The sequence below is a fragment of the Cinclus cinclus genome, chromosome Z (assembly GCF_963662255.1).
Source record: "Cinclus cinclus chromosome Z, bCinCin1.1, whole genome shotgun sequence".
Lineage (NCBI taxonomy): Eukaryota > Metazoa > Chordata > Aves > Passeriformes > Cinclidae > Cinclus > Cinclus cinclus.
The window spans coordinates 57,858,962-57,879,836 of NC_085084.1; the positions used below are offsets into that span (position 1 = coordinate 57,858,962).

At 37.7% G+C, this 20,875-nt stretch overlaps 1 protein-coding gene across 1 annotated transcript in view; it reads left to right on the forward strand.

Moving 5' to 3' along the window:
- The window catches only part of RFX3 (regulatory factor X3), a 100,561-nt gene that overhangs the window by 33,132 nt on the left and 46,554 nt on the right, over positions 1-20,875 (forward strand). Inside the window, exon 3 of the mRNA XM_062512814.1 lies at positions 17,132-17,256. Coding sequence (XP_062368798.1) covers positions 17,140-17,256 — 117 coding nt within the window. The 5' untranslated portion in view covers positions 17,132-17,139. The remainder of the gene's footprint in view (positions 1-17,131; positions 17,257-20,875) is intronic.

Here is a 20,875-nt window from a genome sequence, read left to right on the forward strand (position 1 = left end):
ATTTAGATTGTGCTTATTTGCAAAGACATTATGAAAGTATATTGGATACAGCAGGAGCTGGAACAAAATCTGTCCAGTTTTCAACTCCTGTAAGTATTGCCAGTGATCTTATTTTGTACTTGGTGTGAGTTGAGCTACATTTTTTTTTTGTCTTGCTTTCTCAAAACAATTGAGATAGTTATGCCATTATCTTGATTCACCAAAAAGGGAGAATCACTTGGAAACATAACAGATTTGGACATTTTAACTGACTTAAGTATTTTAATTACAGTTGTACAGTTCTGTGGCTTTTTGGTTTTTTTTTGTTTTTTTTCTTAGAATGAAGACAATTTTTTTTTTTTAGGTGGGCAGTGTTGTTTACACAGAAGTAACACAATATAACATAGCAAATCAATGCTGACTCACTTGCAGTGAAAATAAGTCTTGCAGTAGCTTGGCACATTTTTCTACTTGGTACCAGAAACTTGAACTACAATTCACAAAATTAAAAAAATAGTTCTTTACCAGAAGTAAAAAATCAGCACTTATCTAAGCATGATGTAGTCAGTGTGATACCTGTCAGTTCATCTCAGATATTAAATGTAAATATAATAGCTGCATTGGCATATTGGCTTGTGAGCAGTAACACATCAGCAAACTTGTTTAAAACACATAGCTAATTATGTGGGGGCTGACAGGCAAGTTTTCTTTTGCAGTCGAGGAGCTTGCCTTACAATGATTGATAGTTTTTGCTTGCTTCCTTGAACTGTAGTAGAACTGCCTGTAATATTTGTCTCTATGCTAAATGAGTGGAACAGTGGAGAGTAGCTCAGTCTTTCAGCTCTTCATGCTACAGTTGTCCTCATAAAGTTGCAAAAAAAAAATACTGGTTTGTTTTGTGGGTAAGGTAAGAACTATTTGCTGTGAAACTATAGACAGACTTGAAATATTAGCTCTATAACAATAAAATTTTTTTGTAGTGAAAGGCAGTACACGTTGGTTTGTACAGTGCAAGTTCCAAATGTTGGCATCAGGATGCTCTCTTTCCATGTGAAAAGAAACCAACATAGTAGCACCAGTGCAATTTTTGCAAAGTGAGAAAGACTCACAGTATAGGATGAAGCCTTATGGAACAAAAGCTGTAAGAAGAGGTGCAGCAGGAATCAAACAGTTTTTTTCAGTAAGTATAATAAGCCTACTGCTGTAATGCTGCAAGGATGTGAGCAGTGAAAGAATAAATAATTTTTGTGTTTCTTAGCTAGAGACAGGAAGTAATCCAAGCCAGCAAATAATAGTGTTGTGTAAGGTGAAGTTCATTCTTAGTAAGGCAAAGGTATGTAAACTTGGAAGTACACTAAGTTATTTCTTACACCTGACCATTTGAATTAAATCAAATGGTCAGGTGTTTTGAATTAAACACCTTTTAATTAAATCTTACAGTCTGAATTAAATTTTACTATTTCCATCTGTCAAATGGTGGAGAAATTTGATTCTTATTTCTGTTTTTTATCTGAGAACTTTCTTTCTATTGCATGTGAAGATGATATGCAGATCCAAGCTCATTCTTAATAGGACATTCTCTTACCTCAAAAACCTATGTCTTTTTTCTTATGTATAGTGTTTTAAACTTCATCTTCCAGTCTGCCTGCACTGTTTTTGGGTCTCCTAATTCTTTTGTGTACAGTCAGCTGTGGATCAGATGCAGACTGTTGAACCTGGAACCATATGGTCAATAACTTGTCTTAGTTTGATTTGAATCCGTTCTTCCTGTAATCAGTTTCTCAGTTGCTGCAGCCAGTCATTATGTTTTTTTTCACTTTTCTGTGTACAGACTTCTGAAATGTAAGTGAACCTATCTGTAAAAAAGTTAAATATTCCAGTTTTACGATAAAAATCTTTGCTCTTTTGATGCCTGGAAGATGCCAGTAGGTAAACAAGAATGTCTTGTTATCCTGAATATAGGTTGATAATTCAGTAACTACTGATTTACTTGTTTTTTTTTCTCTAAGATGTTAGATAGGTTAAGGAGAGAGAAGATATAAATGAGTTATGGGAAGAATGTAGTTAGTTTTTCTTTAGGTTGAATTAAGAAATCTAAGCACTTTGGTTAAGTCTCTGTTTTGTTTATTTTTTAAATCGAGGTTTAGGTTGTCTTAGAAAATCTACTGTATTACTGATTTATTTGAGAGTTATAGTCACTGTGCTACACCATAAGCATCATCTTTAGCATTTAGAGCACGTGTCAGCTGGAAATTGGCTGCTTCTAAGATTGAGTAAGTGGGGAGGATACCTCAGAGAAATGCTGGTATTGCAAAAACCATATTTACCATTAAATCTACTTGGATGTTTCTGAAGTTTTAAAGGCATGTCATGAAATTCAGGAGGCAAGGAATTTACCTGCAAGTCCTTATTCAGGAACTTATATGTATGTAAACTTCTTTTATTCAAGCTGGACAAATCCCTTCTGGTCTGCCTTTCCTCCCACATGAAATATGCATGCCTTTTTTTTTTTCCCTCTTCTGTGGAGTCTCCAGTGATGGATAGATGGATAGAGCATTTCTGGTGGGGTCTGAAGTCTGGAACTGAGGCACTTGCCTGTTACAGTCAGGTCTGCATTGGTTGTCTTTACTTCAAGGATATATCAACCTACAGTTTCCATTTTCTTTATTCCAGTTGTGTCTAAATACTTACTAATTTTTAACATGTCAGCACTTAATACATGTTACAGTGTGTTGTTGTTTAGGGAGATGAGAAAGACTTATCTGAAACAAGTTAAAGTCATAATTAAAACTATCAGCAGAAATAAAGCATATGAGAGAATTTTTTTCTACTATTGTTATTAAAGTAATAATATCAGAGCACATAATACGCTGGGATTTGTACCTTTTAAAAATCATAGATATAAAGTAAAATACATATCGCTGTCTGTTCTTTAAACAATTTAGTCCTTGCAGATTTTCTTTGCAATATAAAATAAAATTGTCAAAGTATCTTGAAAGATAAATATTCTACTATAGCAAATGCTGTCAAGACACGAACAGTCTTAAGTAATCTTAGGAAGAGAGAGGAATGTTGTCCATTGATACACAAAATATATCAGATTATTGTTTAAGAACATACAAGCCTTATGGTAAGTCAGAAATACTAAGCCACCAATTTGTGTTTGTTCTAGAACCTGAAGTTATTCAGAGCACTATATTTAATTTTTTTTTCCATTTTAAGTTCCATATTTTCAGGTTCCATACCTTCACGTGAATTATTTGATCAGTTCCTAGGTCTGAAATTTTAATTTCCTGAAATAATTTTAGAATTTTTTTTCAGTTTAGGGAATTCAGAGGACACATCTTCTGGTGTTGAACAGACCATGATGAGCAGGTTATGCCAGCATTCAGGGCTGACTGAGGCTTCAAGACAGAGTTAATGACTCTGGTGCTACAGAAGAGTTCCCGCATAATTCATGACTGAATGTGATCAGTAAAGAAGCTTTGCTCTGAAGTATTCACAAAACTTGGCTCATTTTTCATGGCTTCATTGTCAGTGCTTCTGACAGAACACAGAAGCACTGCATTTTATTCTTCAGAATATTTTTAGGTTTAAGTATGGTTTAAATCCATCTGGCAGCATCTAAACCCCATGCAGATGCTCAGTCACCTCCTCACCAGCAGCATGGGGGAGGGAATCAGAAGGGTTATCCCTGTGGTTAGTTGGGGTCAGCTGTCCTGGCTGTGTCCCCTCCTAGCTTCTTGTACACCCCCAGCTTACTTACTGGTGGGGTGGTACAAGAAGCATAAAAGGCCTTGGTTCTGTGCAAGTGCTGTTCAGCAATAAGAAAAATGTATCTATATCATTAATCCTGTGTTCAGTACAAATTCAAAACCCAACGCAATACCAGCCACTGTGAAGAAAATTACCTCTACCCCACCTAAACCCAGTGCATTCCAGCCCTTATTTCCTGGCATTTACATCATGCTCAAGACCTATACTACTCAATATGACCTTACTAACCACTACCCCCTTTCCATTGTTTGATGTAATACACAGATAACATTCCCTTAGGAATGTTGAGGATCACCTCAACAAAATGTTCATAAAATGTCCTTGGAGTTTATTTAGTCCATGACTTTGGGCTCCATCTGTTCTGGTCACTTGGGACAGGGGATGTGTTTTTCATGAAGTAACAGGGCACCAAAGTCAGGTCAGATCAGTGCTGCACTGGAACTGCTTCTTGTAAGTCTTCTCCATTGGTTTTGGTGGTTACTGTCACAGTAATTCCTATAAGATGCAACTCAAATCATGGCTTACAGCAACAGTTTAAAGGTATAACCATTACAAGGTCTGTCCCTCATCCTTTTGGGTCAGGATTTATGGTTTTAACATTTTGCTGTGGACTCCTTCAGTTGTTCCTACCATGCTTGGCAGCAAGGGGTTCCTGCTCTGGTCCACCATTAACCTCCATGGGCTGCAGAGAGAAAGCGTGCCTCACCATGGTCTTCAAAACAGGCTGCTGAGGAATCTCTTGCTTCCCCTCCTCCATCATGGGGTATCACCTACAGAATACAGTTCTCCACAAACTTCTTCAGTGTGCGTCCTTGTCACAGGCTATAGCTCTTCATGACCTGCCCCAGCCTGAGGTACAGTCCTTCAGAAACGGCATGTTCCAGCATGGGTCCCTCACAGGGTCACAAGTCTTGCCAGCAAACCTGCTCCAGGGTGGACTCCTGTCTCCATGCATCCACAAGTCCTGCCAGGAACCATTTCTAGCATAAGCCTGTCACAGAGTCACAGCTTCTTTCAGTCGTCCAGCTATTCCACTGATGGGTCCTCCAGGGACTGCAAGTGGATACCTGCTCCTGCATGGGCTCATCCTTCTACTCAAGTTCACACTGATATTCTAGCCTGTCCAGTACAGCAGCACAGAAAACTGCAGCAACACCCTGGCTACCTGCCAGCCCAGGCACGTTGCCATGGCTGTTTTCAAAATGCTCTGGGGCACAACACCGTAAGGTGATCAGCAGCACAGCACTGCAAGGAGCAGCAAAGGCAACAAGTGGCCACTAATGAGCACTAGACTCTAATATTCAGTTAGGCAACCAAGCCCCATGGCAAGCACAGGACCCTGCTCATTACTAGCTAAATGGCATTAACTGTAAATTTGATCTAGTGCATTTGAGTCAAATCTGTTGTTACCTTGAACCCTTTGTGATTCACACAGGCCACCAAAAAGGATTGTTACGAACGCCACCTGCCAGCTAAGCTCCATGCAGCTTCACTTCCCTGCCAGTGGGTTCGGGAAAAGAATTGGAAAAGTGAGAAAACGCATGGGTTGAGATAAAACCAGTTTAATAGGGGAAACAACAGTCACATGCACAAGCAGAATAAAAACCAAGGAATTAATTCAGTGCATCCCATCGGCAGGCGGGTGTTCAGCCATCTCCAGGAGAGCACAGCCCCATCACACATAATGGTGATATGGGAAGGTGAACACTGTTGTTCCAAATGTCCCTTTCTTCCTTCTTCTTCCCCCCACTTAAAATGGTGATGTTCTAGCCGTGTACCCTCCCAGCCTCCTGTGCATGCCCAGTCTCCTCACCAGCATGGCAGTGTCAAAAGTATAAAAGGCCTTGGCTCTGTGTAAGCCCTGTGCAGCAATACCAAAAGCAGCTCTATTTTATCAACCCTGTGTTCAGCACAAATCCAACACTTAGTCCCACACTAACCACCATGAAGGAAATTAGCTCTATTCCAGCCAAAATTACATGATGGCTACAGACTTTTTTTCTATTTTGCTTCTTTCTTTATTCTTTAATTAATGCTTTTTTGTCACGAACATAAGGAAGGGTAAGAATATTTTACTACTGGAGGGTAATTTGGGAGAATGGTATAAGGATAAGCAAGGCTTCTTTTGCTATACAGCTGCTAGGTGTAGAATGACAACTGTAAATGAGTATGGTGAAGTTCATCTGGATACTGTGCATCCTTATCTTCTACATTCCCTGCCTGTTGACAACTTAATTCTTTTCTAATTGCATTATATTTCAGAATTATCTTGCATTCCCAGTGCTTTCTTCTCCATTTTCAGGTGAGTTGACACCATACCAAGCAGAGTGTCAGTTGCAGCTAAGGTGTGAATTATTGCAGCTATTATGGCTGGGTAACTGGGGACTGCTGTAATGGTAATATTCTGAAAGACACCACTCAAATCTCCAAATTTCATGCATGCATTTTTTTATGCTCTGCTTCTATCTGGTCAGTCTGTTACAAGCTAAGAATCAAAGACTAATCAAATGCACTGACCTTCAGAAGGTTGATACCTATTTTCAGACATCTTTCCATTAATCTGTTTCCTGCAAATAGTTGCAGACTGTGGTACACAATCCAATATGATAGAATACTGTACTTCTGATTCTAATTCATTCTTTATGGGTGTCTGGTATAAGGTGAACAAGAATTTATTTAATTTTTCTGTTTTAAGCAAGCAGCGTAATGTCTTAGAGCAAGAATAAAATAGTATGTTTCACAAATTGACTTTCTCAGTATAGGGAAGGAAAACTCCAAGGAAGGACATGCCTCAGATGATGCCTCAGTCATTAACAAAGTAAAATAGTCTCTAACTTGTCTCTTGACATGCATGATATACATCCTTCTCTTATGAAATAAAATTACAGGTTGAGAAAGACAGGAGTGGGAGAAACTGGTAAGATTTCATCAGTTCCATTCATGGTTTAAGTAGATTACATATAGTTATCCCTGAAGTAAGCCTGTAGATATCCCAGCTCTAAGCCTATTTGCATGTTACCCAGGTCAGTTTCGGAAGGATTTGTATTAGCTTGCTTCTTTGTTTTTTAAGCCAATATAGTCCTTACTGGTGTCAGTTATAATATTCTTGTTGAAGTCTATTTCCTTGTACTTTCATAAATAAAAGACAGCTGTTGCTTCTGTGTTTAGTAACCAAATGGATTTCACATTTAGTCAAGAAAGCAATTCTGACTTGAATCAGTGTGGTCAGGGAAGGGATCGTCCTTCATACTTGGAACTGATGAGGCCACACCTCAAATCCTGTGTTCAGTTTTTGGCCCCTCTCTACAAGAACACTGAGGTGCTGCAGCATGTCCAGAGAAAGGCAATGGAGCTGGGGAAGGGACTGGAACACCAGTCCTATGAGGCGCAGTTGAGGGAACTGAGGGTGTTCAGCCTGAAGAAAAGGAGGGTCAGGGGAGCCATACCACTGTCTACAATGGCCTGAAAGGAGATTGTAGCAAGATGGGGATCAGCATCTTCTCTCAGGCAACAAGTGACCGGACAAGGGGAAATGGCTACAAGTTGCCTAGAGAGGTTCAGGTTGGATATTAGGAAAAATTATTTTACTGTGGTTAAGCACTGGAATGGGTTGCCCAGGGAACTGGTAGATTCAGTATTCCTGGGAGTGTTCAAATAATGAGTAGATATGACACTTTGTGCTGTGGTTTACTGGCCATGGTAGTGTTTGGTCAAAGATCGGACTTGATCTTGGAGGTATTTTCCAGTATTAATGATTTTATGATTCTGTGATAATTTATCATCGTTTTTCAGAGCCTAAACCTGAGATGTTTGGAATATATATCTCCAAATAACTTTCAGTGTGCCAACAGTATTTTTCACTAGGATTCTCAAATATCGGAGCAATATTCTGTATCTTAGTCATGAGAAGAGTATCACACAGTAGAAACAGGAGCTGCAAAGAGTAAATGAACAAATGGTATAATACTGTCAGACAATGTGATACTTTTGTTTGTTTAAACAGTTACTTATTATACACATATTCGTAATTTTTTCTAGCATAAATTTACTTTTGTTGTGTGCTACTACCAAAACACTGTCTTTTAAAAGAATATAAAGTTTTAATTCTACTGTAATGCAATACTTCCAACAAAAATACAGAATTTCACCTAACTCAAAGGTGTTGTATACACAGGGCGTCATCACATAGTTATCCACTCACTGTAGTATGTGTACTAGGCAATTCAATTAAATATTGTGGGGATTAGGATTATATATCGGTATCAATGCTGTCTGCATAAAAATAATGTGAAGTATGCGTGAGCCTGTAATAATGTTTCCAGTGTTCTGAACTGCTTCAGCTTCTCAAAAACTGAAATATTAAGATTTATGCATCCTATCTAAAACAATCCAAAACTTTAGCCATTTGAAATCTGATCATTTTGTGATTTTGAAGCAAACTTTGCTGTAGTTCAGAGTAAGGGAAAAGATGTCTCTCTTCATTTTCTTTTTCTCCTAGATGCACAATCTTGCATTAGAATTGTGGGTCTCTAATACGATGTAGCAAGACAGAATCATGCTGTTTAACCTTTTATTCTGTACATGTTCCAAAATCTAAAAATGTTTTTATATTGAACCACTTTTAATTTTCAGAGTACTAAATAGTTCTTCAAGAGCATTCATCAGTCTTTGTCCTAAGCCTTCTTTCCTATCCAGTGACTGTAAATTCTAGTTTGGGAAATGATGTTGATTATATCAACCTGAATATGATGTGGTGATGTTATTGTTGGTGAAACCTATGTGTTTCCCTCTACATTATTTTTTTTTCTATCCTTGTTTGTTTTATTTTTGTTTTTTTTCTTAGTTGGCTTCCCCTGTCCCTATTCATAGGGGAACCATGGATTGTCACCTGTCTCACCATCTGTTTAACTGTTAAAGTGATGGGTAAAGGAAGAAAATTAACAACACAGTCATTTGGGCAATAATTCTGGCATGAATTGTTTCCTTCTTCTTGTACCTGGTGAGGAAATGGCTAAATGAAGCATTTGAAAGATGTCAGTGTGTTACTAATATCATAACTTTTAAATGTTAAATTATAACATGGGCTAAGGCAGAGTTGACTCCTTTTAGTGGTGCCCAGTGTAGGTACTAGAGGCAGTAACAGGTGGTCCTCTCTCAACCTGAACCAAAGCTTTTTCTGTGAGGGTGACCAAGGATGGGCACAGGTTGTCCATAGAGGCTGTGGAATTCCTGTTCTTGGCTGTATTCAAAAGTCACCTGGATGTGGTCCTGGACAGAAGGGTAGAAGCTTTCTAGGTAGCACTGCTTCAGGTCCCTTCTAGTCTCTGAGGTTGTACTATCATGTGGTGAAAAGTCCAACAGTAAGAATCACAAACTGAAAATTTGTGACACAAAGAGGTGACACATGGAGAACAAAAGCCATTTCCTCTTAATACTGCTCATTCTATTAATAAAGCAGATTTTTCCAGCTATAATATTTTGACTTTTTATGTTTTGGTCTACTGAGTGGTCAAAATAAATATAGTCTCCATTTTGACATCACTTTTTCTCCCTTTATTTCATTATTTTCAACTACACATTTAGTCTTCCAATGAAAGGACTGCAGTGCAGTATCATATTAGGAGAAAAAAACCCACCCAAACATCCGTGAGTCACTTCTGAAGCAACCTAGAGATCTCCTTTCATAATTGCATAAATGATGCAGAAGCATCAAAACCACCTGTTTTGTCCAGGTGGATCTCCTGGTTTCATATTCTTCCTCAGAAAGTAATCAAAATACATTTTGTTCTCAATAATTTTGGAAGGTTTGAAGAAATAGCATTGTACATGTTAGACTTTATAATTAATTCTGCTGTTATCATTAGTGCCTTAGAATAAGATCTTGGCTCAAGCTAGAAATTTCATTTGATATTGTAACTATCATTTTGCATAGAGATATTTTTGGGAGATTGTGAACATGCTCGTTCCAGCCCATGACAGTTATGCTAATATAACAAAGACAGATGCCTCTGTATCTGAAAAGCATCTGAGTACTATTAAAGATAGCATAATACTTGACTAGCTGTGAATTAAAAGCCATAATAGAGTAGACTTAGCAGTGGAAATAGCAATTTAGAAAGCACCCTAAACTTGTAGAAATGTTCTGTAATAAAATTCTTTATCTAAACTTGTTTCTGGTTAAACACTACAAAATACCATCCCAACAAGGAAGTTCCTGTGAATTTCATCCTAAAGACTGTTTAGATTATTTCCTAAAGACTTTCTTAATTCTGAAAAAAACAAACTGTATGGTCTTATAGCTTATGTCCCTCTGTTGCTGCTGTTCAGTCATATTTGCTATCCCAGCCCATCACTGTCATCTCAACAAGATGATAGTCTTGCAAGTGCACAGACATCTCTACTCAAGTTTTTTCACCATGGTGAGTGTGAGGCCATTGTATACTCCTTGGCATATGAGCTCTTCAGACAGGCACTTGGGCATGCTGATTTCTGAAAGAAGGTCTGTGTGTCTTCCTTATATAGATGTCTTGTAGCCACTTCCTTGCTCATATGCGCATGCTTGAGATGACCCTGCTTAAGCCTTATTTCCTGGTTATGTGTTGCCTTTCATGCATGTCACCCCAGGCCTTTGCTTGTTGAACCTGTCCACTACTCCTTCACAGCACTGCTGAAAACTCCCTCCCCATATCACTCCTGGTTCGAGTCCCTTCTTATCAGGTCAACTATCATGCTGGCAAAAATATCTCTGCCACAATTAATGAGGTGCATCCTGTCTCTCCTAAGTTGTTAACCTCAGAGAGCACCCTATGGTCATAAGAGAACAAAAGCCTTGTTGCCAATGCCAGTTCTACAACCGAGTGTTCACATGCAGTATCAGTGCCCTCTTCCTCACACCCTTTCCACCCTGGATGAAGGAAAAGACCACTTGGACTTTTCTGCTCAGAATCTCTAGTGGATAAACTAATGTTTTAGAAGAGTGTAAATGTAATTGTTTTATGGTTTGTTAGTTTTCTCACATCAAAAATTTCAAGAAGCTTTATCCTGTGTGTGAATGTCATCTTGGTTCTGGTGTATACTAATGTGTAGGGCTCCTGTGTAATAGTGATTAATTTTCCAGCAAGAGTAAATACAATTTTGATGGTTTTGAAGGTAAAATTAGTAAGTAGATCAAAGTGAGAGCATCATTAAGTAGTCATTCAATCTAAGCACCCATGTGCTGTGATCTGCTGACAATACAGAATTTCATTATGATTGTTATTGGCTAGTACTCTAGAGTAAATTGATCATCAAGACAATGCTTTTTATATTATGAACTTTCTTGGAAGGAGTTACCAGAAGCTTTTACTTGCACAAGTCCCTTCCAGTGTGTGTATCTGCATCTCACCTTTCTGTTTGTTACTCTTTTGCAGGGTTTTACTACTCAGAAGTATGTATGTGAGTCCAGAGAGGCAGCTTCTAAAACTTCATTTTGTACCATTCTGTTAAACTGCTACTCCTCCATAAATCTATGAAAAGCTGAAATAACAGTAAAGAAATTTTAATTAATAACTGCAATATTTAGCAACTAATACCAGGCAGAGTCCAGCTGCCTACTTTGAAATTCACAAGAACCTTGGGAGAAGACAAACAAATAGTCAAATAATGTTTAGTAAGAAACTGGGGTTCTAACATGAAAATACATTACTATATAGTAAGTATTGTAATATTCTGTTCTTCCTCTGTAAATAGCTTGTAATCTGTCTTCTCTGTGACTAACAGTAACACAATTAGGAAGTAAATTATTCATAAAATTTTTGTTTATACAAAAACTGGAAAGGAGTGCTTACATGGAACTAGTGTATTGCTGAAAACTATTTCCATTTATACTCTTGTTCAGGAGCCAAGCATTCCGTATTAATTGTTGGAACTTAATGTTCTGAGAAGTTTTCCTTTATTGTGAAACACATTATGTTGCTGCAAATTCTTAATTAGTATATTGGCTATTCATCATTATAAATAGATAAAATCTTAAGATTAGCCTTTTATTCTGACTATTAAAAGCCTGCCATTACTGGATGTGATTACGAGATCTAGTTCAGTTTATCTTCTGTGATGTTTTGTTTAGGCTTCTAGAGGAGAAAAAAGAAATTTCCTGCTTCACTTGAAAGTAAATTACAGGCTTTCATTTTCTGCATTGAATTAAAGCCTGCTACATTATTTGATCTAGACAATAAAGCATATGTAGCTGAACAAAACTTTGCAAACTCCGGTTGCTTAAAAAAGTAAATTGGTTCAGTGTGAAGTAATCCAGGAACGAAATAAACCGTAATCTGACACATTTAAAAAGTCTCTTTTCATAAGTAATATAGCAAGTTATACACTTAAATCATTCTGTCTTCATATTTCAAGTCTAGAAAACAGAGGGATTCCAACTTGAGAATTTGGGTATATTAAAAAATCTTTAGGGAATTTAACAGACAACAAGAAACTGAACAGAATATATAGGAAAGGGATAATTTTCAGCACAGTAGCTTTGCCTAAGTTCTGCCCATTATCCTGAGGAAATACTAACCTTGTTGAATTCAGCAGCTGGGTCCCAACAGTATCTTTTCCCACTTGGAGAGGTTAATTAGTCTTCTTTCAGAATGTGACCTGTTTAGCTTACATTCACATCATGCAACAAGCATTGGCTATACAAAGCAATACCATTAACAGATGGGTGTGTCCAACTGCTTAATTAGGCAGAATAAAAAGGACCTTGTCAAACATTCATCTGTTGTTTGTCATACACCTGACGGTCCAATTAAGCAAGGATGACGTCTTTTCTGCTGTAATATTCACTTCCTTTACTTAGACGGAGTGTCAGTGAAAAAATGGGAAGAGTCTTCATTTAGATTATCATTTTGGCATTAATCCTAGCCAACAGCCAAGCCTCCACAGCCACTCACTCACTCTCCCACCAGTGGGACTGGGGAGAGAATCAGAAGGGTAAAAGCTGTAGAGCTCAGGAGTTGAGATAAAAACGGTTTAAAAGGGAGAGCAGAAACCACACACAAGCAAAGTAAAACATGGAATTAATTCAGGGCTTCTCATGGACAGGCAGGTGTTCAGCCATCTCCAGGAGAGCAGGGCCCCATCACACATAATGGTGACTTGGGAAGACAAACACCACTGTTCTTAATGCCTTCTCTTTCTCCTTCTTCATCCTACTTTGTACACTGACCTTAGTGCCACACAGAATATCCCTTTGGTCAGTTTGGGTCACCTGTCCTGGCTCTGTCTCCTCCCAACCTCCCAGGCACCCCCAGTCCCCTCACCAGTTTGGCAGTACCAAAAGTAGAAAAGGTCTTGTCTCTGTGCAAGCTCTGCTCTGCAATAACAAAAACATCTCTGTATTACCAACCCTGTGTTCAGCACAAATCCAAAACACAGCCCCATGCAAGCCACTGTGTAAAAGGTTAATTTTACCCTAGCTAAAACCAGCAGCGTGCTCTCAATATTGATGCAGTGTAAAGGAATTACACTGACTGCATCACAGATACAATGCTAGAAAAACTTCCAATAAACAGGAAGATGCTTAAGGTTGACTGTCCAACCATATCGTATGACACCTAGGGGGAAAAATCTGTACAGTGTACTGAACTGTTTTAAAATTTTGCATTTAGGATGGAGACATAAACCAAAACAACTGAAGCAGTCCTGGCTAAATGCCAGGTGCTCACCAAAAAACACTCTATCACTCCAATCCTCAGCTGGACAAGGGAGTGAAAATGTAACTAAAAGCTCATTGATGAAGATAACAACAGAGAAGGATCACTCACCAATTAACCATGACAGGCAAAGGAAATTTGACTTGAGGAAAATTATTTTAATTTATTGCCAGTCAAATCAGGGTAGAATCGTAAGAAATAAATCTAAATCTTCAAAACACTTTCCCTTCACCCTCCGCTTCCTCCCAGGCTTAACTTTATTCCTGATTCTCCTACCTCCTCCCTTCCAGCAGCTCAGGGGAATTCGGAATGGGGATTACCATCAGTTCCTCACACTTTGTTTCTGTGATGGTTTCCTTCTTAGGGGGTGAACTCATACTCTTCCTTGAGTACCAATCTTGAATACCTTGAACCAACCTTGAATACCAATCTTCTGGGTAGGGCCCCTCATGCAGGAGATAGTCTTCCATGCATTTCTCAATGAATCATTCCCATGGGCTACAGTTCTTCACAAATTGTTCCAGTGCGAGTCCCTTATATGGGGTGCAGCCCTTCAGGACTTCAGGCTGCTCGAACACGGCTTTTCCTTGGGGTCACAAGTCCCTCCAGCAAACCTGCTCCAATCTCTTGTGACCCCCAGGGAAAGCCGTGTTCGAGCAGCCTGAAGTCCTGAAGGGCTGCACCCCATATAAGGTGCAGGCACCTTCTCCAGCTCTTCCACCAACATGTCTGCAGTTCTCATTTATTTTCACTCTCTTCTTCTGTGACTGCAATTTGCTTCTGCCCAAGAACTTCCCCCCCCCCTCCCCCCCCATTAGGTATCTCAGAGGCACTACCACTGTCACTGATGGGCTCAGAGCTCAGCTTTGGTTGGCAATAGTTCCATCTTGGATCCAGCTGGCACTGTCTTCATCAGACATAGGGGAAGCTTCTGGTAGCTTCTCAGAGAAGCCACCCTTGTAGTCCCCCTCACTTGCTACCCAAACCTTGCCAGACAAACACAATAACCATCTTTCCTTCCTCACCTTTTCTTTCTGAACAGCCTGTAACCATTGATGGCTGTGCTCGTCTTACCAGCTTTGAGTAATGTCAGTAAGGTTGTAACTTTTAGCAGCATGGAGGCTTTCAACTCCTCCATATTTATTATGTGGACATCCATTTTAATTGTTAGGATTTTAACATATAAATGTAATTTGAAGTTCTGTTTCTTTCTTCTTTTCCTTTTATATGCCGATTTTTGTCGGGTGTACTGGGTCCTGAAGTGCATCCACTGCTTAAAAGCAGATGGTTCAGTTAACATGAAACTAAGAGTCTGTTGATTAATGTTGATTAATCTGAAATTCATTTGATCAAGAAATTATCAGTCTTTGTGATTATTTCAGAAGAAGAATTTAAATCAATCAAGTATGCCACAGCCATAGTTTCCGGGAGTTTAAACCAAGAATGGTCCCAATTGGCAATATCCTGGCCCTATCACCTGACCTTATACCATATTTATATACCTACTTCCTGCTTTGCAGTGGCTACATTTGAATGCAAAGTGAGCTAGAGATAGTTGGAGGGACGAACTGCAGAAACCCAGCTTTAAATCAGCTTAAACTGCTGTGGAACCCAGCCTTGAGAGGAAAGTTTGCTGTTGACAGCTGGTTCTGTTGTCAAGCAAGAACACTGAAATCTTTTGGTACAGTAATTAATTCCTTCGACTATCTACTGGTATGTTCCTCACCTTTTTTATTATGGTATTGTCTCAAAAAAATGTTTTTGCGGAGCCTATTATTTGCTTGTGGTGGTGGTAGGGATTAAAGTCCAATTTCTTGTGTCAGCCATCTGAGTCTCATGAGTTAAACTGAAAAAAAATTACTTGTATAGATCATTCTAAGTATCTATAGATTTTTTTATTCATATCAATCTCTTTTATTATGCATTATAAAGCTACTCATTTTTAGTAGCAGTGGTTCTCAGATTGCCAGAGTATTCTGTAGCTAATATAGATTGATAGAGACTGAGAACAGTAAAATTTCTCACAGAACATTTGGCTTACAGCCTCCAAATTTCTGTTTGTTTACTGTGATCCTTCACAGACATATACAGTCTTCTGTTTTGAAGGTACCAGGTGAAGAAGAACCTGTCTCATCTGTTTATTATTTTCATTGGTGTCTTGGGGTCACTTTATGATGCTTCTATCCCCAGTCGTCTGTTCTGTTGGTGTTGAATATTGAGTTCTGCAGCTTTAAGGCTGGTTCCAGGAGTGAAGGGGGAGAGAAGAGGTGCACAGTTTGTTATCAGAGACTGCACTTGCTCCCACACATCCTTCACGCAGGCTGTGTTGTCTGTAGTGGACAGTGGGAGAGAGCTCTCCTCTCCTTTGGTTGTTTTTTTTCTGGTTGGCTGAGGCAAAGTTCCCTGGACTATGGATTTTTTTCCTTTTTCTTGGAATTGTTTGAACCTGCTCTGGAATGGAAAACCAGAAGAGCACTGGGAGCTCACACCTGTGTCCCACCAGGCCTGGCTGGGGCTGTGACATTTCCCAGCTCTGGAGGGACAGAGAACAGCCTGAGTGAGCTGGGCTGCGACCCACGGAAGGGACTCGGCTAAATCTGTCATCTCTTCAGAGCAGCAAGAGGTTTTGCTGCTTAGTATTGTTCATTTTTGTTTTGGGGAGTGTTTTGCCTGTTAAATAAACCAGTTTTTTCCACTTATCTTTGAGAAAATACTTTTCCCCAAACCAGCTGGAGGAGAGACTGCTTGAATCTGTTTCCTAGAGGGACCTCATTCAGAGGTTTCCTCCCAAATTTGCCCTGAACCAGGACAACTGGTTAATCATCCACTGCTTAAAAAAAATTTAAGAAGAAAGGGAAATAAAAGGCTGATTCACAATTTTGAATTCAATTTGGTTTGTCACCAGTCAGTTGTATTGTCATTTTGGCTGTGCAAAAACTGAGGAATCTGCAGCTCACAATCTAAGTTTCATATGAAGGCATGTCATTCTTGCTTGTCTTTCTGGTAAGTTTTCTTTGTCAGGCATTTTCCTTGATTGTTGAACCATTTCTTTATTCTACCCAAATTTTGTTGTTACCTTTAGACATCAGGGCCATTATCTTAGGTGCTTGTCTACCATTTATGTATTTCTAAATGGTTTTAGTGTCAAAAAGTTTCTTACTAATTACTTTAATGCTTTCTACTGAATAAGGTTATTTGAATGTTTTTTTTCACTGTGACTCATTAGATGCTTTACAGAGTTTGCTTTCCAGAGTAGAGGCCTGAATTCTGAAGCAGTGGCCTGCTTCAAGTTCAACTTTTAATTTGAACATATAGAGATTTTAATGTAATTCAGTGAAACACTGAAAGAATGGTTTAGAATGCTGACCAGTTATTTACAAGCTAAAATAAGATCTGCTGCTGATTTTTCAGAGTTATTCCTAAAGTGACAAAGTTCAGATAAGTTATATATTTCTTCATATGTAAGCAAAAAATATTTCAGATATAAGTAAGAAAAATATAATATAAAACCCCATTTATACAAACTCATGGGCTAGTAGGGGGAAAAAACTTTGGGCTCATAACAAGATTGGTATTAGTTAATTTTTAAATATTAATAGAAATAAGGCACGAATTAGTGTGCTAATGTAAGTGGTAGAATAAAACCATTTATGTACTAACTTCTTGATTTTATATTTTTTTTTCAGAGATCACAATGCAGACATCAGAGACTGGGGCGGATACAGGTTCGACTGTGACTTTACAGACATCTGTGGCTGGCCAGGCAGCAGTGCCCACACAGGTAGTACAGCAAGTACCGGTTCAGCAACAGGTACGTGGTATTAATTTTGAGAAAATTTTAGTTTGCTGGACTTAAAATAACCAGAGAAAAGCAAGCTGTTTTCAGGATCTGTTCCTTAACTAGAGCATATGACAAGCTCAGGTAGTACTCATACGTAACTCTTAACTGTTATTTATTATATAATTCATGCAGTAGCTCACAGAAATTTGCTTTATGTTACTGAATAGTTACATTTTTTCCTTTAAATAATGCATATGTTTCTGAAATTATTGTCTATATAATTTCTTCATCCATTTGCACATCCAATTAAGTGCAATCCAAATGTAAATATGAAAAACACTGTTCTTTGCACCTTTAGGCTTGACTGCCTGCAGATACATGCACAATTTTATGGAAGTTTTTGTGGTATGACAATCAGTAACTCATAATATAAATTTGCCAGGGAAGGAAGATTTGTGTAGCAGCCAGCACAGCGCACTGTTCTGTTACATGAGGTGGTTACTCCTATGCAGCACCTATGAGCTTTATAAGAAACAGAGGCAAACTAAAACTGGGAGCTAAAAAGAAGAAGTATGGAGGTAGAAAATGGGGACTCATTGTGAAAGCCATGATGGCTGTCCAGGACTTTTCCAAAAGACACAGAAATTAGCTGTCCGTGTGGTGGGTATTCTGGATGACATCTGATGTTTTTCATCAAAATCTGACTTCCCATTTTCCAAATCGATAGTATGAGAACTAGACTTATTTTATTAACTAGTGCCATTCATTTCTGTGCTAGTGGAGCATTTCTCTCTAAATTAAACTCTTCAGCATTTGTTGAGTTCTTAAAATTACAGAGGATTTTTATACATGTGTTTCATAGCCTCATCTTTGTTTCCCTGAGTGTGTAAAGCTGTTCCTGATCACTTTATATACATCTCCTTTAGTACTGCTGCTTCTGAGTATCATCTTGTATTGAATACACCATCGTTGTATTGGATTGTTTCTCCCTGTGGACATAGTAAATTACACTTTTCCATTTGACTCTTAACACTGACTGTCATCAGCATAATGTTTGAGAAAAGAAATCTAAGGGATCAGGGATTGAAGATCCAACAAGAATGTTGAGAAATGCAATGCAGACAATATTGCAGTGATTGAACACATATGTATGGGAGATATGTGTAGAGAGAGATGATTAGATTATGGAAGTAGTGAGGAGGAAGGGAAGAGTAAAGATGTGAATATGGTATGCAAGCAGAAAATGTGATGAAGAGTGTAGGTGGGATAGGTAATTTCAATTGCTGGGTTGAAAAAAGGAAAGGAACAGCAAATGTAAAAACAATCACTGTGTTGAGGAAATTTTGTTTTGAGGAATTACCTGTGTATAGATGGGATTGGCCTAAAATTTATATTGTCTCTGTGTACATTTAGTAGGAATGGGCTAATTTATCTAAAGAAAATTAAGAGAAAGAGCCATTATAATGGTTATTTTAATGAAGACATTCTTTTGATGGCAGAGGGAGGACTTATTATTTCTGCACATTTAAAGTTACCAATGTTCAAAGCTGGAGAAAAGGTTTTAGGCATGTGTATATAAAGTATGGTTTCTTTTTTTTCTATGGTTTATAATGGACATGCTTAATGATTTCAGCTGTATCCAAATTACGTGTGAGTATTCAAATTTTGGTTAGATCATCTTGTGAATATACATTGCTAAGAACAAGTGGGGCAGTTCTGTGATTTTGTTAAATTTAAGGATACTGTAATATGAGTATCCATGTATATAGAACAATTCATTTTAAGCTGAAACTTCCATAGTATGATTTGCAATGATTTATTAGTGTATTTTAGTGAATAATGCAATGTTACGCCAATTTGTTTTAATTAATATTAAAGCAATGTATAGTAGTTAATTTTTCTAGGGAGATCTCCGTTTCCCATGTTTCTAGTCCTGTATGTACACCATGTTTAAATGACATCACCTAAATGCATTTATTTGGGGTTGATTTCATGACATCATATTTCTTTTATGCACACAAAATGTACATTTTTTTTTTTCCAAATGAAATATATTTGTCCTGAAGAGGAGCAAGCTGAATAAGTGGAAGGGCAGACTATGAGCCTTTTCTCTTCAGCTGTGTTAGTAGTTAGGCATCCTGTATCTAGAACAGTCAACAAAAGAGTAACTTCTAATATTTTCATCTAAAAAAAGTCCCTAATTTCCACATAGCTGATATTAATATGCTGCGCATAAAAATCTGCTGTAGTGCTCCAAGAATAGGAACCATAAAGGTACCATGAGTGAAAACCTGCATTGTTCCTCTTGCAAAAGTGGCTCTAGTGGCAGCTGGTTTTATGCAACACAGCAGAAGTCACTATTGAGATGGGATAGAGGAGAATAAGAAGCAAAAAGCAACAACAGTAAGACCAAAAATGTGAGAGTGTAATTAAATTCTGTTTAAATAGCCTGAGGAATTCTCTTAGTCTTCTGTTTCCTTGAATACAGGGATTTTTTTGTTAATATATAATTGCTATTTCAACAGACAGTCTTCAACTCAGTGCAGCAAGCTTCAAAGAATTCAAAATTAAACTCACTTTTGAGTTTATGCCACGCACTATGGAAGAATTGGAGAAATAAAACTAAAAATAAGCTGCTTTATAAAATGTATCTATGTGTCTGAAGTTGGGCAAAAGCATTTCTTCACAGTCACTGAATTCGGTGGCTATCACATTCACAAAGCATTCTATCATTCACTAATTGGAGATGCAGACTTTTGCTAATCAAAATTGCTCTTAATGCAAAAATCATGTTTAGCATATGAAACACATAATCATGAACTGACATTAGCCATTATATAAATATGAATGTGCTTAGAATATTACAGCATGTGCTATTTATATGTTACTTGCCAAAAGTAATCATACTAATGAAGGAAAATTTTATTTTTATCTCCAAGAACAGAAAATGTTGCACATCCAAGCTATTTGCAAAGACAGTGGATAATTATATGTTCCTTTTAAAATGGAATTTAAAAATCCTTACATATATATAAGGATTATATACATATAACATATATATATATATATATATATTGCTCTGTTGTTCTAGTCTTTGCTTACTAGTACTTTGAACAGAAGCACTTTTTATTGGAATTCAAAGTTCACTTGTACATTTCAATTCATGCTTCAGTGTAATTTCAGCATTTCAGTATGCTTTTATACGCTTTGTTAACTTTCATAGATAAAATATAACTTAGTCCCTCATTTATTCCTCTGAGGTAGTATAATTCAGAATACAATTTGTTTTGTCCTTTTTTTCCTTCTTCAGCTAATAAATATAACTACACATGTATAATTAAATAAGTTTTCATTCACCTCTTGTTGTCCTGCAACATTTCAGCTGCTTACTTCTAATCCTATTCCAGTTTCTTATTTCTGGGTAGAGTCACTGAAGCAAGAGGAATGAAAGCTCTACTGTCTGACTTTGTTTTACTTAAAAACTGCTATACAAGTTTGTTAATTTTCTGTTTTCCAGACAGACAATAATTAAAATTACCATGGCTAGTTCACCAGTCCACCATAGAACATTGTTTTTGAACTTGCATACTGTTGCTCCTTAATAAATATTTTATTGTGTTTTCTATTCTGTGTCCAGTTCAGTTAATTA